This window comes from Lonchura striata, chromosome 23 (assembly GCF_046129695.1).
Source record: "Lonchura striata isolate bLonStr1 chromosome 23, bLonStr1.mat, whole genome shotgun sequence".
NCBI lineage: Eukaryota > Metazoa > Chordata > Aves > Passeriformes > Estrildidae > Lonchura > Lonchura striata.
This window is the reverse complement of record NC_134625.1, coordinates 4,463,336-4,482,872: the sequence shown is the minus strand read 5'-3', so window position 1 is coordinate 4,482,872 and position 19,537 is coordinate 4,463,336. Positions and strand designations below refer to the sequence as shown.

General features: G+C 50.0%; 2 protein-coding genes across 10 annotated transcripts in view; one reads left to right on the top strand and one right to left on the bottom strand.

Annotated features, from left to right (window-relative positions):
* B3GAT1 (beta-1,3-glucuronyltransferase 1) overlaps window positions 1–11,619 on the top strand; it is a 43,911-nt gene extending 32,292 nt beyond the window's left edge. For all 5 annotated transcript variants that reach the window (XM_021525820.3, XM_031506855.2, XM_021525823.3 and 2 more), the window contains 3 exons: window positions 1,005–1,301; window positions 7,937–8,054; window positions 9,296–11,619. In XM_021525820.3, coding sequence (XP_021381495.1) covers window positions 1,005–1,301; window positions 7,937–8,023 — 384 coding nt within the window. In that variant the 3' untranslated portion in view covers window positions 8,024–8,054; window positions 9,296–11,619. The remainder of the gene's footprint in view (window positions 1–1,004; window positions 1,302–7,936; window positions 8,055–9,295) is intronic.
* Window positions 11,620–12,119: 500 nt separating this feature from the next.
* The window catches only part of LOC110468175 (beta-galactosidase-1-like protein 2), a 28,139-nt gene continuing 20,721 nt past the window's right edge, over window positions 12,120–19,537 (bottom strand). For 2 of the 5 annotated variants that reach the window (XM_021525814.3, XM_021525816.2), the window contains 5 exons: window positions 18,754–18,835; window positions 16,112–16,199; window positions 14,279–14,393; window positions 13,244–13,360; window positions 12,120–12,855 (listed from right to left, as the gene is read on the bottom strand). In XM_021525814.3, the coding sequence (XP_021381489.2) occupies window positions 12,769–12,855; window positions 13,244–13,360; window positions 14,279–14,393; window positions 16,112–16,199; window positions 18,754–18,835 (489 nt within the window). In that variant the 3' untranslated portion in view covers window positions 12,120–12,768. Of the gene's footprint in view, window positions 12,856–13,243; window positions 13,361–14,278; window positions 14,394–16,111; window positions 16,200–18,414; window positions 18,516–18,753; window positions 18,836–19,537 lie in introns of those variants that run through there. The other 3 variants (XM_021525815.3, XM_021525817.2, XM_077787998.1) reach the window with 2 other exon arrangements.

Below are 19,537 nucleotides of genomic sequence, written 5' to 3'. Positions count from 1 at the left end.
CTGGAATAAAGGCTAGCTCTGTGGAACTGCTACACAGTGCTCCTGTCTCTTTGTCCCTGTGGCCTGGGGACACCTCACAAGGCAGGGCTGAAATCAGTGCCCAGAGCTGAGCTGCTGCCCCTTGCTGATGCTGAAATACCTGCTCAGAGCTGAGTTGCCTGCCTGTTTCTGATGCTGAAATCAGTGCTCAGAGCTGAGCTGCCTGTCCCTGGCTGATACTGAAATCAGTGCTCAGAGCTGAGCTGCCTGCCTGTTTCTGATGCTGAAATCAGTGCTCAGAGCTGAGCTGCCTGTTCCTTTCTGATGCTGAAATCAGTGCTCAGAGCTGAGCTGCCTGTCCCTGGCTGATGCTGAAATCAGTGCTCAGAGCTGAGCTGCTCCTTTCTGATGCTGAAATCAGTGCCCAGAGCTGAGCTGCCTGCCCCTGGCTGATACTGAAATCAGTGCTCAGAGCTGAGCTGCCTGTCCCTGGCTGATGCTGAAATCAGTGCTCAGAGCTGAGCTGCCCCATTTCTGATGCTGAAATCAGTGCCCAGAGCTGAGCTGCCTGCCCCTGGCTGATGCTGAAATCAGTGCTCAGAGCTGAGCTGCCTGCCCCTGGCTGATGCTGAAATCAGTGCTCAGAGCTGAGCTGCCTGCCTGTTTCTGATGCTGAAATCAATGCTCAGAGCTGAGCTGCCTGCTTCTTTCTGATGCTGAAATCAGTGCCCAGAGCTGAGCTGCCTGTTCCTTTCTGATGCTGAAATCAGTGCTCAGAGCTGAGTTGCCTGCCTGTTTCTGATGCTGAAATCAGTGCTCAGAGCTGAGCTGCCCCATTTCTGATGCTGAAATCAGTGCTCAGAGCTGAGCTGCCTGTCCCTGGCTGAGGTTACCAGCTGAAGGACAGGTTACCAGCTGAAGGACTGCCTGAACCCCCGGACAGTTTCTCCTGCGGGATGTCTCCCGGGAAGGCCGCGGTGCCGGCCAGCCCCCGGGCCGCTAACGCTGTGTGTGCTCGCCCGCAGATGCGCAGCACCAGGAAGGTGTCGGTGTGGCCCGTGGCCTTCGTGGGCGGCCTGCGCTACGAGTCGCCCAAGGTGAACGCGGCGGGGAAGGTGTACGGCTGGAAAACCGTGTTCGACCCGCACCGCCCCTTCGCCATCGACATGGCCGGCTTCGCCGTCAACCTCCGGCTGATCCTGCAGCGCTCCCAGGCCTACTTCAAACTGCGCGGGGTCAAGGGCGGCTACCAGGAGAGCAGCCTGCTCCGCGAGCTCGTCACCCTCAACGACCTCGAGCCCAAGGCTGCCAACTGCACTAAGGTACGCGCTTGTGCCGGGGTGCTGAGGAGCCAGAGAGGGGAGAAAATTCAGTTTTCCCCATCATTCTGTCGCTTCAGAGAATCGCAGAACAGCCCGAGCTAAAAGGGACCCACAAGGATGATCCAGTCCAGCTCCTGTCCCAGCAATCCCACCCCGAGCATCGCTGGGAGTGGTGTTCAAACCCTCCGGAGCTCTGGCAGATTTGGGCCGTGCTCATTCCCTGGGGAGCCTGGGCAGTGCCCAGCACCCTCTGGGGGAATAACTTTCCCTAAATCCAACCTAAACCTCCCCTGGCACGGCTCCAGCCATTCCCTGCATCCTCAACAGAAGGAAAAGGGATCAGTGCTTGTCTGTCTGCCCCTCATGCAGAGACTGCAGGTGGCTGTGAGCCTCCCCTCAGCCTCCTCTTCTCCAGGCTGCTCCTCTGAGTTTGGAGGGAGAACACACCTCCAAACACACACCTCCAGGAGCACGCACACACGGAACCTGGGAATGAGGCATTATGCACTAAAACGTGTGCAGGGCACTTAATCTCTTTCAGCTGCATGCTGCCAGTGGTTGCATAAACCTTGAAATAGTCTTCTCTCCCCTGTACCCGTTCTTCTTTCTTACATTACCCCTAAAAAATATTATTTTCAAGGTAGGCTTTCCTGTGGCCTGGCTGATCCTGGAGCAGGGAGTTCCAGGGGTGAAATGTCAGTTATCTAATGTGAATTCCTGAGTTGGGCTTTGAGGGCTGTCACACACTGAGGTTTGCTCTGTGGGCTGTGTGAGCTGTAATAACCCAGGAGCAGCAGCCACAGCCTTTGGCTGCAGGGAAGGGCTGCTCACACAACCTCTGCCTTGCTGCCAAGTTGTCTTCTCCCTCCTGACATCTGTGCTGCAGGTGCCCACAAAAACCTGGATCTTTCTGTGTCAGAGATAATACAGAAATGTTGCAGTGCCTGGGATATTGCCGTGAGCTCCAGGAGGCTTCCAGGAAGCTCCGTTTGGGGGGATTTTGCTGCTGTCAGATGACTGATCAATGCTGCCTGCACACATTGCTGGGTCAGGAAGCAGGACCCCGGGTGCTAAATAACACAGAAATCAGGGATGGTTCTTCTGAAAACTTCTCAGTCTGAGATGAGAGATGAATCTGTCTGGGCTGACAGGGAGCGTGGGAGACACCATGAGACAAAGCTGGTTAGAGTGACAGGCATCAATCACAGCCCATCAGCCACAGAGGTGCTGCCAAGAGCTTTGAAGCTTTTTGAGAGGGTTCCCTAAATACTGGAGGTGTTCTGGGGGTCCCTCTGAGATCAGAGACCCCCCTGTAGAACTCTCACACCTTCATCTTTTATAAACATCAGCCAGACTGATTTAGAGAGTCTTTATTGCTTAATTACCCCAACAGAATTGTTCTTTTATTGCAAATAAGTTGTTAATGCAAACAGCCTCAGTATTGGATCCAGATCTCCATCTTTTTTGGGATAGGAAAGAAAATATGACTAATACCCTTTGCCTGATTTCCATGTGCACTGCTCCAAAGCCACAGAAAAAAAAACAGGAATCTGAACATTCAGCAGTGCTTTCACAATGAATCCAGGAATGAGGAGGAGGCACTGAGGGGAAGGAGCAAGTCTGGGTTTTATCTGATACCTGCTGTGCCACTCTGAATCCAAATTCTGTGCTTTTGGCTGCTCAACCCCAGGACAAATAACCCAACCAGACTCCCAAGAGTGGGGGAAGGCTTTGGATTAAGATTAGATTCCTGTTCCTGGGCACTGTGTGGAAATCAATGTGTTTCCAACAGGCAGGAGAGATTCAGGCTGCTTTGACTCTGTGCACAGAAGATCAGGGGTGTTTACTCCGTGGCCAGTCACTCTTTGGTCCATTGTCCCTGCTGTAAATAAAACCCTGCTGGAAGGAAGCTGTGCTGAAAGGCTGGGGTGGGGAATGACGGTCCTGGAGGAAGGAGAGGAAGGAAAATGTTGTTTCCAGGCAGGAGGAAACAAAGGGTGCTGGACCAGGCAGGGCTGGGACACAGGTCTGGGATGGGGAGGAAGCAGTGGGGATTGTCGGAATCTATGGTATTGATGGTTCTGAGATTGTAGAAAGTCTCTGTCTGTCAGCCCCGCTGCCAAAGCAGAAGCCAGAATTGGTCTGTGCTGTTTCCAGGTTGTTTATTCTGTTTATCTCTCACATGTTCTGCTGCCCTGCCCAGCTCTGTCCTGCAGGGCAGTGTGTGGGGCTCTGCCCTCAGTGGGATGTGACAAACATTCAATACCAGAAACTCCCTGGGCTGCATTTACAAGAACGTGCCAATATCTGTCACCTACGTTGGACAGTGTGTCCCCAGCCTGAACCAACAGAAAAATGCCAACACCACAGTGAGACATGGAGGGCATGAAGAAGGAGAAAAAGGACAAGACACACCCAATTTCCTCCAGCTTGTCCCCTTTGGACTCCTCATCTAGAATCATAAAATTTTACTTTTGCATCTATGCCACACTTAACTATTGCTCATATCAAACACTCAGAGCTGGTAATTGATCCTGTAAGATTGCAAACTCTTTTCCATGGCCAGAGATCACAGACAGTGTCTCTGGGGGCTCTGTCCAGGGGGTTCCTGACCCCTGCCAGGGTCCCAGGGCAGCCAGGGCAGCCAGAGGGAAGCTCTGGATTCCCACAGCGATTGCTGCCCAGCATCAGAAGCAGACTGAGTTCTTGGCTGGGCTGGGGAGAGCTCACAAGGGTCCTTGTTGTGAGCTGAATGCTGTCTGCTCCTGGCAGCTCCGAGTGCAGCTTTGCAGGTTGGGCTCTGCCTTTCTGCTTCAGCTGGGCCAGCAGCCTCCATTTCCCTGGAAATTCCATTTTTGCTTTTTGTACCAGGAGAAGAGTGTGGGCCAGCAGCAGAGAAGGTCCAAAGCCAGCTGTGGTCTGGGGTCCTGCGAGCCCGAGATCAAAGCACAGGCTCCTCTCCCTCCCCTGTGCTCCCAGCACTTGTCATGCTCTGCCTCTGTTAAACATAAACACACACCTGCTTTGCAGGGAGATTTACATTAAAAATTATGATGTGCTTAGACAGAGTCATTAAGGAGGGATCAGAGGAATGTGTAAGATAAGCACAGACATCTGTTCTCCAAAAATGCTGCCTTCCCTGTGTGCACTGCTGGTGCTGGAAATACTGATCAGAATTCAGCCCACAAACGCACACTCCTGCAGAAAGCTGAAGTTTAGGCCAGAGATCACATATCATGCTTATTTTCTTGGATTTGGGAGCTGCCCAAAATGAAGGAGAAAGTAAAGGAAATTGATATTAGTTTCTGAGGAGAAAGTTATCCCTCCTTATGAGGAGGGAAGTATTGGTTTATCCTAGACCTGGAAGGAAACGGCTCTGCAAAGGTTCTCTGTATTTGGAGTTCTGCTCTTTGTGCATTTCCCCACACCCCCAAATCAAACCATCTCTCTTCAGTCTTCAGGAGAGAGGTCTGAGATTTGGCAGTCCTGTCAGGCTGATGGAAAGGGGGGACATTCTGCTCCCCATTTCCTGTGGACACCCAGGGGAACAATCTGCAGTGAGCTCAGCCAGGGAGGACTAAAGCAGAGAGAGGCCCATGGGCATCATAATGCCACAGCAGGGAACATTTCATTGTCAGGCTGGAGAACAGGGAGCAGAGCTGTCCTTTCAGCCTGGTGTCTTTTTTTCTCTCATTTTGTAGTTTCCATTTCAAACAACAATTCCTGAATCCCTCCTGGGAGGGTCTGTGTGCTGGAAACCCTGTGATCCCCTCCCAGAGCAGGTCGGACTCTTCTGTTTGCTTTTTCTTCTCCTCTTGGGAGCCAAGGAATTGTTCTGCTGTGGAGATGGAGCCTTGTGACCTCCTCAATCTGTTTTGAGTCCTGTGGCTCTGAATGTAAGGACTGTAAATGAGTGGAAGGGTTTTGCAGTAGTGTTTTTAAAGAGCAGTCCCTTGAGTGATCTATATGAAACCACTGCTCAGGAAAAGTCAGATATTTGGTCTCCCTCACTGTCTGGTCCCTTGTGAGAGAGCCAAAGCTTCTCTGAGGCATAAAACACACTGCTTGTTGAAAAAAAAAAGCACTGGCTGAAAGGAAAAGCAAATGTTTCTGTAGTAAATGGTGATCTACCTCCCACGTTAAGGAGCACAGCATGAAAAATGGTAAAAGCTGCTGTATCAAACTGCAAACTCTAAAAATGGTCTGTTTTAGCCCATTTAATCTGCTCTTTTTTGGCATTTGGCTTTAAGAGAGCAGAGTGGGATCCAGCTGAAGGAGAGCACTGGTGATGTGTAGTTGTCCTCTGCTGGTAGAGTGTGTGCTCGGAGCTGCTGAAGTGTGAGCGAGCCCCTGGGCCATAGCAGGGCTGAGTGGAGGGCCAGCAGCACAAAGGGCTCTCACCAGCTCTCTCTGCAAAGGAGAATTGGCTACAGGATTTCTCCAGCACCTGGTTTATCCTTTCCCCATCCTTGCAGAGCCCTGAGAGCTCTCGTGAGCCCTGCTGGGTTTTGCTTTTTCCACGGCAAGCAGCGCAGAAATCGCAGCAGCGTCGCTGCCGTGGGGGAAGCAGGGCTGGAATCAAGGGTGACCCTGATGAGCAGGCTCTGAATGCTTGTGGGGGAGGATGAAATGGATTTTTGGACCCACTCCAGCCAGCAGTTGGTCTCTACTGCTTCAGTATTAGCAGAGATTTAAGCTCCACGCAGGAGGTGACTGCTCACATCAGAGACGAATTTGGTCAAACAAGTTCCTTGGGAAGGGGGGGAAGGTGCTCTGCTTGAACCTGGAGGGTTTGAAAGGTGCTTTGTTCATCCTGCAGAAGCAGAACGTGGCCTGGTTTTTCAGGGAGGCAGGCACTGGGTGGAAGAGGTTTGCAGGATTCGGTGAGCAGGGGATTGTCATGGCAACCACAGGGAAACCCCACCAGGTGGGAAACTGTGGGAACCCAGGGCTTCCCTCTGGCTGCCCTGGGACCCTGGCAGGGTCAGGAACCCCCCTGGACAGAGCCCCCAGAGACACTGGCTGTGATCTCTGCCCATGGAAAAGAGTTTGCAATCTTACAGCATGAATTACAGGCTCTGAGTGTTTGATATGAGTAATAATTAAGTGTGGCACGGATGCAAAAGTAAAATTTTATGATTCTAGATAAGGGGTCCAAAGGGGACAAGCTGGAGGAAATTGGGTGTGTCTTGTCCTTTTTCTCCTTCTTCATGCCCTCCATGTCTCACTGTGGTGTTGGCATTTTTCTGTTGGTTCAGGCTGGGCACACACTGTCCAACGTAGGTGACAGATATTGGCACGTTCTTGTAAATGCAGCCCAGGGAGTTTCTGGTATTTAATGTTTGTCACATCCCACTGAGGGCAGAGCCCCACACGCTGCCCTGCAGGACAGAGCTGGGCAGGGCAGCAGAACATGTGAGAGATAAACAGAATAAACAACCTGGAAACCAGCACAGACCAATTATGGCTTCTGCCTTGGCAGCGGGGCTGACAGACAGAGACTTTCTACAATCTCAGAATCATCAATACCTCAGATTCTGACAGGAAACAGCCAGGCACAGGTGAGGGGAAGCAGGAAACCCGTTCAGAGAGGATAAAGCTGCTCCCAGCAATCCTGCTTCGAGGAGGAAAGCAATGAGTATAATTGAGTGTTTTAAGCAGCTTCCAGAACTCTCTGAGCACAGCTAGTAGAAACAATTTCCTATAACAGCCCCTCTGAAATACTCAGCCACCTCAGATTTTGCCAATTCTCCTCCACAGATGTGGATGTCTGTGCAACTTTGCTGCCAAGACAGAGGGAAACCTTTTAGGAGAGGCTGCAGTTCTGTTTTCAGCAAGTTTGGGAGGGGTTTTAATACCTGGTACAGAATAGGGGGTGCCTCTTTGGGCCCAGCATTCCAAGGGGATTGGGGAGGGGGTTTTTGGGGGGATCCAGAGGGGAATGCTGGGTTTTGAGAGGGTGTGTGCAGCCTGGAGCCCGTGGGAGGAAGGGAGGATTCTGGAAGGACTCAGCAGTGAGTCCTTCCCTGCTCAGCGACACTCCTGCAGCTCTTCAGGCTCTGGAAAGGATTTAAAAGTGAAAAGAGAAGTGGTGCTGAGGTTAGGGGGAGCCTGATGCCTGCTCCCCAGTCAGGGATTTTCAGGGATGGGATGAAGAATTCAGGTTATATTTCCCCAGCCAAAGGCAGGGGTGGTGATGGGAAGAGCTGATGATGCCTCTGCCCTCCCAACATCACCTGAATGTCAGGAATTTGCATTTCCCCTCCCGAGGGTGTAAGGTGGTAACCAAGGAGCAGTGAGGAGCTGTGGGGAGGCAGGGATGTGATCCCAGGCTGGGAGGGAGCTGCCTTACCCCACTGGAAGGCTGATGAGCCTTTGGAGGGAGGATAACTACATGGAAGGAGCAGGTTAATGCCCCACGACAGCACGCTGTAAAACGGGTGATTTCTGTGCACTGTGCATTCCGCAGAGCAGCAGCTCTGCCTAAATGAAGGTTTATGCAAAGCCCCTCTCAGCAGTGGATGCACCATTAGGCTCCAGGGTGGCTGGTTAAATTGCACTATTGATTTAATGAGCAGGAATATTCCTTAGTGCACTGGAGAGGTGCAGCTGATGACTTCTGCTGCCTTCTTCAGATTTTAGTCTGGCACACAAGGACAGAGAAGCCTGTGCTGGTGAACGAGGGCAAGAAAGGATTCACAGACCCCAACGTGGAAATCTGACTGTGCATGGCTGAGCAGAGACCAACACCAGGTAAGAGCAGTGTTCCTAACAGCAGTGAGCAGCTACACAGAGGCAGGGGAAAGATAAAAGCTCTTTTAAATGTGCTTTTTCATTTCCATTTTTCATAACCCCAACTGTCTCTTACTGCTAAACTTCTCAAGACCATTCGTTAATCTCTCTTTCTTAATCAATTTTTAAAACAAAATACCTGCTGAGAGGTTGAGGGGAAGAAAAATGCAGGGAGTAGGAGTTTAGGCAGAAGTTGCACCATTAAGAAAAATCCTTGTGTAAACAAGGTTTTCTTATTAACTTTAATATAGCTAAAGCACAGGGGTGAAGGGTGTGGATTCACCTACCTGCAAACATCTGAGGAGAGCTAAAGCAGTACCAGCAAAAAGATTTTTGGTCAGGCAGAAGTTTTCACTGAGGGAAATATTTAATTCAGGCCCACACTGAAGCCACAGAGAGGCAGTGACAAGTCTGGAAGGTGTGGATTAAAGCCCACCTGAGGTGTTTGTTCACCTGAGGAGAACATGGGGTGTCTTTTCCAGTGGAAAGGAGGAAAGAACACACACAACACTGATGCTTGTCCATGCCCTGGGTGTTTCTGCAGTTGGTTTGCAGGAGTGAAGGACGAGCTACTCACTTTTATCTGCAGCCTGTGCAGCTGCCCTTCATTGCTACGGGCAAAAAAATAAATGCACAAGTCCCTTTAGTGGAGTGTAGAACCAGGCGTGGAGGGACAGGAGGTTGCTGCTCTTGAGTGCTGAGAAGCAAGAGCAGGAAGGGGGTAGATTGCTCAGTAGTGGTGAATTTTGACCTGCAATGAGTTCCCTTATGCCCCATTCCCTGGGGGAAGCAGGATGGAGCCCTGTCTCTGCCCTGGGACCTTGGCAGGGCAGGGGGAGAGCCTGCCCAGCTTCTGTGTGCCAGGGAGAGGCTTTCAGAGGGGCTGCAGCTCTCAGCGCTGCCCCAGGGCTGCTCCCCCTGCCCAGGAGCAGTTTTGGGATCTGCAGTGGGGCACGGGGCTGTGGAATGGCTCTGAACCATGGCACAGGGTTTTGGGATGGCTCTGCAGTGGCACAGAGCTTTGGGATGGTTCTGCAGTGGGGCACAGGGCTTTGGGATGGCTCTGCAGTGGGGCATAGGGCTTTGGGATGGCTCTGCAGTGAACACAGGGTTTTGGGATGGCTCTGAAGCATGGCACAGGGCTGTGGGATGGCCCTGCAGTGGCACAGGGGTGATACCCACACTGCTTGTGTCCCTTGCAGAAGATTTCTTCGTGCACAGCCTGCAAGGTTCCTCTCCACAGCATCCACCCAGCCAGCCAGGCGGGAGCCAGGACCTCTGCTGACTCCCACGAGTTTTAGCCTTCCGAAAAGCCAAGCACCACTGCATCCATCAGCTCCCCGGATCCCCTGCCCTTCCTCCTGCACTCGGGGCACAGGCAGACGCTCCGGAGGTGGAGAACAAAGCACAGCAAGGCAGGACTGGCAGCTCCCGGCGCCGGGGCTCGTCTGGCGTGTGGCTGAGCGAGCAGGGGCTGTGTGCCAGCACCTGGGTGAGGCTGAGAGCCGTGGCACTGCCCCCGGGGACTGGTTTTGCTGAGAAACACGAACTTTGTGGCCATGTGGGAGACAGCCTGAGCAGCTCTCTGGCCGTGGAGGGGACAGCTGCCTTCCTAGATGGCACCTTAGCCCTTAATTTTAAACCTCCTTTAATCAGTGTTTGTTATGCTGCACAAGACAGGAAGGGTTTGGGGAGGGGGGAAAGCGAAGCAGGTTAGAACAAACCCTTTAAGCATCACTGTTCTCTGATTTCCTTCTCTTTTCCTTCCTCAGTTTCAGTCTGGGGGCACCCTGACATTTCTCTGTGGTCATGGAATCATGGAAGGGTTGGGGTGGAAGGGACTTTAGAGGTCCTCTGGTCCAAGCCCCTGCCATGGGCAGGGACACCTCCAGCTGGACCAGGTTGCTCCTGGCCTTGAATATTCCCAGGGATGGGGCATCCCCAACCTCTCTGGGCAATTTGTGCCAGTGTGACACCACCCTCATTGTAAAAAATGTCCTTATAGCTAACCTATCCTCTTTTAAACCACCAACCCTTGTCCCACCCCTGCTAAAAGGTTTGTCCCCATCTTTCTTAGAAGACCCCAGAGTGGGGTGGAGGGACGGGATCAGGCAGCTGCTGACCACCACCAGTTCACCACTGATCCTGGTTGGAGTCCAGCATGTGGATCTCTAAAAACACTAAAATAATGGGAAGTGGGGTTTAATGAGATTGTTGGGGCCATACACCATAATATTCGTCCAGATCTTGGTCCTGTTTGGCCCTAATTTGGTTCCTGTGAGCATTAGGTGTGGGATTTTCTGAAGGGTGCTCCTATTTAAAGGCAAATTCCCACTTTTAAAAATTAAAACTGCTTCAAACCAGGGATTAGATGCCAAGAGGTGATTTTAGTTCATTTCCCATTTGACTGGAGTGATCCTCCAGCCCCAGCCCCTTTTTCTGCTACTGCAGAGCTGGTGTGAAAAGCCACCCTGGAGCAGCTCCCAGTCTCCTGTGATGGAGAGCAGCACCCTTGGGCTCTGGGCTCTGTTTTGTCACCATCTGCTGGTGCTGCCACCACGGGTGACTCTGAGACTGCCAAACTGCTGAGATAAAAACCGAGGTACAACAGGCCCCTTCTCCCCAGCCAAAACCCCTAAATTCCCTCCCACTCCATAACTGTCAAACCTTTGTCACCACCCTCCCCAGCGCTGTCCCAATTCCTTCAAAGATTTTGAAGCACAATTTTACCTTTGAACTGAGGGAAAAAATGTAATCCTGCAATAGACTTGGTTATTTTTAGCCCTAACACATAGAACTATTAAAATGCTCTGGGTTTGATTGTTGGCTCACAGTGCAGAAGTCTCCCCTTGGACTAATGACATTGTGTATTTCCTGGTATTTCAAAGGAAATTATTTTTTGTAAGTTATTTTCTCCCACTGTATATCAGAACCGTTGGGGAAAAGTCTCATTCTTTAGTTCCCAGCCACAGAAGCCTTTACAAAAATGTTCCTTTTAGATGCAATGGCTGAAGCACTACTTGGAAAGAAAGTGTTGGATGCTGCTGGCTGCTCTATGGGAACAGGTATTGTTACCTTGGATTCAAACTCTGCACTCAAGTAGATTTATTCTGTTATTGTACTGGCCTTCCAAGCTCCCTTCAGTCTGCAAACCTTGCAGTGGAAAGAGACATTTTTCAAGGACTACCAAGTTTTCATAGCGTTGAAATAGTTTCCAACTGATGTCCTCTCCGAGCTGCATGTTTTGGTTCAGTGATCTGAATTCCAGTCCCTGCTGGGTTCCAACCTCCCCTCCTTGGAAGGAAACAACTTTCAGAAAAACGCAAAGGATGGAGTGCTGAGCACAGCCCTGCACATTTGCTCTGCCCACAGGAGCTCGGGCCCCTCCAGCTGTCCCAGAGCTGCTGTGGCCCTGGGGAGCAGAGACAGACCTGGCCAGGATGGAGTGTGTTCCAGCTGCACTGTCTGTTCTCAGTTTTAAACAAACTGTATTTAAATTTGTTAAATAAAATGATGGTTTCTAAGAGCCAGGATACCCTGCACCTCCCTCACAGACACAGTCTGGTGTTTCTCTCAGAGCCTCAGTGCTGGTACTGGCACGGAAAGCAGCGACTCCTTGGAGGTTCTGAAGGATTCACAGCTCGGGTTTGATCTCTCCCTCTCCCTAAGGAGGCTGCAGCTCCTCTGTGCCTGGAGCTGCTGAGTTAAAACAATGTCATGTTTACCTAAATCCCGAGTCTCCGTTTAGTGGGAAAAAGAAAAAAGAAACCAGGGCCCAAGATCCCACAGCAGCTTTAAGGAGAAAGCAGGGATGAGTTTTTCCACTTGCTGTCCCTTTGCTTCTACCTCAGCCAAAATCTGATCCCTGCTGATTTTCCAAGGGGGAATTTCATCTTTAGGTGCTTCACAGTGTGAGCACTGGTGGAGAAGGGACTGCAGGACTCACTTCTTTTCTCCTCCTTGGAAATTCTCATTCCTGCCTGGCCTGAAACATGATGATACATTTGATAGAAGACAAAACACATCTCACTTTTAAATTTTTTTCTTTTTTTTTCCCTTTTGAGAGAGAGATGACCTCCATAATAAAACTTAGTGAAAAAAAAAGCTGAAATTAAAAGTCATTTGACAACCACCTTGCCTTCCAACAAGGGAACACATAATGGCCTTTTTGCAGAGACTTGCTAAAATCTGCCTCAAAGCGCACCAAAATGGTTTTCCACACCCGATTACTCACATGTTCACCAACTATTTTCTCCCTACCTAATTATAAAAACGAGGAGGCCAACGACAGCACATTTTGAAAGTCCCTGGAAAGCTGAGCTCAGCTTCCAGCTTCAGATGGCTTCAGTTCTTTCTTTCTCTCTCTCTCTCACCTGCCTCCAGCACCTTTTTACTCCCCCACATCCACCAGATGGTCCAGAACATGCGCAGCCATCGGGGCTGGGGGGCCTCAGCAGGGCAGGGGGATGAGCTGCTGCATCCATCCATCCATCCATCCATCCATGGAACAACGGCTGGCGCTGCTTCCTCGCTGTCCTCTCCTCTGCCCTCACTGCCAGAGGGCAAATCCTTCCCCTGGCCCCAGTGGAGGTGAGCATGCCCGAGTGCTGAGCCCTCACGTCCCCAGCCATGCAAGCAGGAATGCTCAGGGTGAGCCAAACTGGGGGAGCAGCTCTCAATCCACGTACTGGCTCCGTCCCAGGTAGGGGATGTCCACGGACTGGATGATCCGGCCCGCCGTGCGCTCCTCAAAGATCACAATCTGCACAGGGACAGAGAAAATCCCTTCTTACACAGCCTGGGGGGCTTCAGGTGCTCTTAGGAGGAGGGGAAGGAAGCACCATTTAAAGAGCTCAGTCGGTGTGGGTCTGAGCAGCGACTGAGGCACCACGTGGTGCAGGGATGAAGCAGCATCACGTCAGGTTTGCCTTGATTTCCAACCTGAGGCAGAGCTGTGAAGTTCAGCTGCCATCCCTGTCAGAGCCAGAGCCAGCTTTAGAGCAGCACCTCCCCTCATTTTCAGAGACCTTAGAGGCAGCACTGTGCTCCCCCTCTATGGCACTGGCTTTCAGCTGTGCGTGCCTGGCTCTTTGGGACAAGGATCTTGAACACCCCAGCAGGCACAGAGCAATCCCAGCAGAGCCTCTCACCTCGTTGCCCCCTCTCCGTAGCCAGGGCCCAGGAAGGTAGAGAGTTTCCTGAGGTCCAATCTTCCAGTATCTGCCCAGGTTCTGACCATTGACAAACACCACTCCTTTCTCCCAGCCCTGGGATCAAGGCAGAACATGAAATTACTGATGCAGCTCTGCTGCCTCGTTAGCATCCCCACAGAAAAACAAATCTGCTTTCACACTTGCATTCTTTCCAGCCACTTTCTGCAGGTTTTCTGCTTGCTTTCCCTGTGCAAATCCCTGCAGCCAGGAACATTTAAACGAGCTCTGTTGAACAGGAGTAATCCTTAATGTGCTCATTAAAAGGATAAAGCTCTCAAAAATGTGCAATTTGTGATTCGTGCTTGTATAGGAAATTTCTTCCCTTCGAACAGACAGGCCTTTATTCCTTCCCAAGCATGGAATATCTGCCCTCACCTCTTTCCCAGGTGACAGAAAAACCAAATTGCTCCTGGCTGGCCTGATTTACAGCAAATATATTTTTCCCAATACATGGGAAAGTGAGCAGGACAGTAAGGCTGGGCACAAGGTTGGCTCTAAGGGAGGGAAACCAGAGGAGGAAGTTTAATAATATTTAAAATTTCATCTGAAGTTCTATGCAGTTCCCACAGAAGCATGCCAGGAATGCTAACTCCCATGCCATGGCCACAAAGAAGTGACTCTTTGCATGTCACACTGAGGAGACAGGAATAAAACAAGGCCCTCCTTTGTTTTCTGTGCCCATTACTCCTCTGCAACTAGAAAACAGCATTTGCATGCCAGTAAAAAAAGACTGAAGTGGTCACTGGCACTCTGCAGGGTCAGTTTTCTCACAGGACCTCTCCAGACTGAACAGAATTACCTGGAGGAGACCCTCAGAATAATTCCCTAAGAGAGGAGGCTACAGACACAGAGATCAGTCAGAGCTGTTGCACAAGTCTCACTAACCCTTTTTTGTAAAAAGCTTGACCAAGAACAACCAGTGTTGTGGTGCACTAAATAGAGATGAGGGGATTCCTACAAACCAGGACTTGCCTGCAGCTTCAGGAAGGTGTCCTGTGGCTGCTGCTCTATCCACAGCCTCCCACGGAAGAACGCCGGCCCCACGAAATAATCGGGGACTGTGCTCCAGCCAGACACGTGCTGCAGGCTGCAAAAGAGGGACACGTCACACAGGCCACTGGGGCCACCTGCCTCTGTCCCCACCAGCCACAGCCCTGGCAGGCCAAGCTGGGCTACAGGAGGAGGATACCTGGGGCTGTCACCACCCCTGGGGCTTCAGGGGGAAATGCTCTTTAGAAGATGGGACAAGGGGAAAGGATTCAGGCTGGAAGAGAGCAGGTTTGGATTGGATATTGGGAAAAAATTCTTCCCTGTGAGGGTGGTGAGGACCTGGCACAGAGCAGCTGTGGCTGCCCAAGGCCAGGATGGAGTAACCTGGGACAGTGGGAGGTGTCCCTGCCCATGGCAGGGGTGGGGTGAGAGCATCTTAAAGGTCCCTTCCACCCAAACCATTCTGGGATAAAAGCTCTGCTTCACGTTGGTTGCTGAGGATCTTTCAGATTTGCCAGGTGCTTTAAATGTCTGTGGCTTGCTGAAGGAGACTGCAGAATTCAAAGTGACAGGACTCAAACCAGACATTCCTGCCACACAAACACATCCTTGCAAGTGTGCAGTAATTAGGGGAAATCTGACGTGATTTCTTACCTGTGGCAACAATTTGGGAGCAGGGCACAAGCAGAAGAGGAAATAAGGAGAGCAGAATCCCACAGAAGCCTTGAGCTTCTGTAAGAAGCTGCTCCCTCCAGCCCTTACAAACTGCATCTCTTGGACTGGGGGAAGTTATTGATCCAGTGCAGCCTGGCTGCTACTGAATTATTCAACTAAAAGCCTGTGACAGCTCCTTTCACAACACTCCTCTCCCTCCTCCCCCGAGGAGACTGTGAGCTGATTGTGTTTCAGTGCTGCTGGTCAGCAGCCAGGAGCTGAGGGTAGTGGTGACTAATCTTGCTTTTGTTTGGCCATGGCAGCTCACTTGCTTTAATGCTCCTGCTGGAAATATTCCTCTAACACCCTGCAGTCCAAAAGGCTGGGAGTTACCCCATCAATATGAATCCTTCAGGTAGCCCCTCAGCACTTGGAAGAAATGCCCTGAGGCATTTCAGAATGTGGACATTTTTTCTTTTAAAAGCCATTTTGCTTCAGTGTGGCCTCTCTCTCCCTCCTACACAAAATGGGGCAGCTGTGATATCTTGGGGGACGCACATAAGTTGCTTTCTGGTATTAAAAACATCACTGAAAAGAGTGTCTGGATTGTGGCCAGAGTCCATAGGGCATCTGCTGCCTGCAACATTTGCTGAGGTTCTCTCTATGTGCTGACAGAGGCTCTTCAACATCCCACTGCTAATTCATCCTTCCTTGAATTAAAGCAAAACAACATAAAAGAGAGGGAGCCATCTGGATTGTTAATGCACTATCAGTAGCTTTCTAGAATTAATCCATCCCTCGCCAGGCTGAATTACTAAATATATCAGCCAGATTGGTAATTTCCAGAAAGACCCAAAATTTCCAATATGTGGGTGTGAGGGGATCCTTCCCTTTGGATGAGCCTGGATTTACCCACCTGATCTAACCCTGCTGCAAGGAAATCTTTAAATCCTGCACAGTGGGATTAGATTTCTCCCTAAATGATGGTATGGATCAGCTGGCAGCAGCTCCTGCACTATTTCAGGCAAAACTATCAGTGCAAAAATCCCCCTCCCTACTGTTACCTCATTTAGCTGCTCTCTATTAGACACTGCACTGCTGGAAACCAGGTGGTTTGAAATGAAGAAGGTAAAAAAAAACAAAGGTTGAAATCCCACAAACCTTTTCATGAAGGAAGGTTTCATCTCCAAACTGTAAATCTTGAAGTTCCTCAAGGGGGTTTTATTCAAGAAGACGTCACCAATTAAGCCTGCAAGAGCAATGGGGGTAATGAGGAGTTGAGGAACAGCTAAAGCTGATGGATTTTGCTGTTGGAATCTGAGGAACAGCAGGAGATGGAAAGCAGCCACGTTCTGCAATGGAATTAGAGCCCATATGGTCCCATTGCTCACCCAGACTGAGTGGGGAGCATCACTAAACTCTGCCCTCTCCATTCTCTCCTTTCCCTCAACTCAGCAGGGCCCCCAGCCCTCCCAGCAGAACACCCTGTGACCATGCACAGATTGTTTTACAGCAGTCAATCCCTTCTCTAGCAGGCACAGCAAAACATAACTGAGCCAGCACCAGTGCCCAGGGCTGCTCCAGGGCTTTTCATCCCAGGATTTTTTTACCCTTAGCACCCCTTTGTTAAAGCTGCTCTCCTTGAAGCAGGCAAAGCCTGCTCCTAATCACAGCACTGAGGCTGCCTAGCCAGCACTGAGGTTTATGCAACGTTTGTGCATTAAATAAAATCGATACAGTCACGTGCCTAACTCCATTAATCTATTTTATAGAGCTTTTGCACATAGTTCCCCACTAAAATAGAATCAGCTCCTTCCAGCTCCACCACTGTGTGTGATAGTTTTGAGTGTTTCAGTCAATTCTGCTCCAGGGGATGCAGTTCCCTCCTCCTGACATTGTGTGAGCTTTTAAATGGTGTGATTCTCCAATATCAACCCCTCAAGGGAAAACACAGATTAAAAAAGGTATTTTCCTTCCCTTCCTGTGAAGTAATATGCTCACAGAGCAAGAGAAAGAGAGCTGAGCATCACCTAGGAAACCTAGAGCAGAGCAAGATTCATTGACAGCCCTGGGTTTAGCTGTACCCTTATAAAATAAACCTTGGTGCAGGGCATTGAGCAGCCACTGCTTTTGCTCTGATCACTCCAGACAGGGGGTGAGGCTGTTTTTTAGCACTTTCCCACGGTGTTGTAGTCCAGCTCCCCCACGTACACGGTGTTAACAAACACCTGCAGAACAGAGCACAGAGAGCAGAGCACCTCTCATAAGTGGTGTCCTAATCACACCACTCCAGCTGCATTTGGGCAGGAAATTGTCTCTGCTTCCAACCAGAACTCAGGTGTCTACAACTGTGTCACTGTCAGCAATAAAATAATCAAAATATTCTCAAAACATTCAACATTTCCCACCAACTCCCAGTCCTGACCAGCACCACCAGAGCTTACTTGCTTTTAAAATAAAGTAACAATCATGGTTGTGGCTATTTCAAGTAGCTTCCAGGTATTTGTGATGTGTGCAACAGAGTTGAGCCCTTATGGTTCTTAAGGTTCCTGATATTTTTAGACAAAGAAACTTTTATTACTTTAATTATGGCCACAGTGATTTAGGCACTGATGTACCCTGACAATCTTCCACACTTCCTCAGGAGAATGTGACATATCCAGGGAGTTTTAGAGAGTCAGCTCCTGTAGTTTGACTGCCCACAAGTTTGTGTAGCAGCAGGAGCAAAGATTTTCAGGGATACAATCTTGGATTTATATCCCATGTTAGGCCTGCAAAGTCCTTGAACAACATTGGAACTCGTGTTTGCAGAGACCTGAGACATCAATTATGTTTCCTATGTCCTTCTTCTGCTCTGCTATAGGACTCCAAGATAGCTGACATCAATCTGTAAGCTGCTTTTATATCTGACAATAAATTACAAACACAAAAATTGCCTGGAATGTTTTGGAAGAATCACAGAAGGAACACAAGCTGCTCAAAAGCAGCTGGGCGCTGTGCAAAGCACACAGCCAGCTCTGCAGCATTTCCACTCTGAGAAGTCCCTGGGTGAATTTGGGAGCACAGAACCAGACCCACTGTGGGAACTCAAAATGTCCCTCAGACATTTTTGGAGGTTCCAGGCCCCGGTCAGAAGCATTTGAGACCCTGGCAGGCAGCTGGAAACAGCTGTGATTTTGGGTTTGAACCAGGGAATGATTTACCAACCTTGCAGGAAGAACAAGAAGTCACAAAAGTTTAGATATTAGAGTAGAAGTAGTTACAAAGTAGAGGGAAGAATTTTTGAGTGCTGTACAGGGGGGTTTTAATGCTTGTACAGGGGGGGTTTTGGTTTTGTACATGGGGGTCAGAGGGTTTAAGATGGAGGTCAGAAGTTTAAGATGGATTTGGGATTTGGGCCTGCCCTGTCTTCCCTCTTTCTCCTTCCTTACCTCCATGTTCTTGATGATATTGGCACTCACAGATTGGTTTAGAGTAGAAAATCACCATTTAATATAGGTAATAGGCATTGGGAAAACTGTACCCATGTAACACGTAATGTCCCATATAAAAGACAGCAGCAGCCCTGGGTGGGAGAGAAGAAGCAGTCGGGGTCAGAGAGGATGTCAGGGTGTGTGTGTGCCTCTGCCTGAGCTGTGAGCAAACCACAGCAGTCCCAGAAGAAAATCTTTGAGATAACTTGCAATAAACTGCCTTGAGACCGAACAACAGAGACTGCTGAGCCTTTCTTTGGAAGCTCGGGTTGGAGGAGAGACTTTTCCACCACACGGAACCCCTGAGCCAGGGTGGCTTTGACAACCCACCTTTCCTCTGCTCGTTCAGTGCCAGCCCATAATTGACACGGCCACGGTTCTCCACCAGGAGCCTCAGCTGCCTGAAGCCCTGCTGAAAACAAACAAGGACAAGCATCAGCTGCACCAGCCTCAGCAGAGGTGCTGAAGGGGGGGAAGTGGCACCCTTACCTTTGGCAGCCGCAATTTATAAATTTAATTTGAATTTCCCTACTGCAAACAGTGAGGAACTTGCAGCCTTTGCACCGATTCCTGTATAGTTTTGTTGGTTTTTTTTTAATCTTGAATCTTTATTTCTCATTTTGATAGTGCCCACAGAGCCAGAAATGGAGTTTGACAGAGGAGAGGCTCTCCCACAAGCCTGAAGAACAAGAGTGCACCTGCCCCCAGCCCTGCTCCCACAGCTCTGCTGAGATGTGCTCCATCCATAACGAGTTCGTAGTGCCAGCTTCTGCCAGGCTAAAACTGCTCTCAGAGCTAAAAGAGACATTCCCCCTCATTTAATTTGAGACCCAAAAGCCTCCTAAAAACCTGCTTTGTGCTAAGGAAGGAGAAGGCTACAGAGATTTAATCTGCAATAACAGGGTACAGGTACTCGATGTTGTAGGTGTGGTAAGAAGGCTGGCAAATGTGCAGCAAGGGCTACAAAAACTTAAACTTTCTCCATGGAAAAGCAATCAGACCCCACTTTTCAATCACAAATGATAAGTTGGCAGTGGAATATCACTCTTTGTGTCTGATTAGGGTACCAGGCTAGTCTGGGTGAGGAGGAGGTGCCTTTCTGACACTTCTCCCC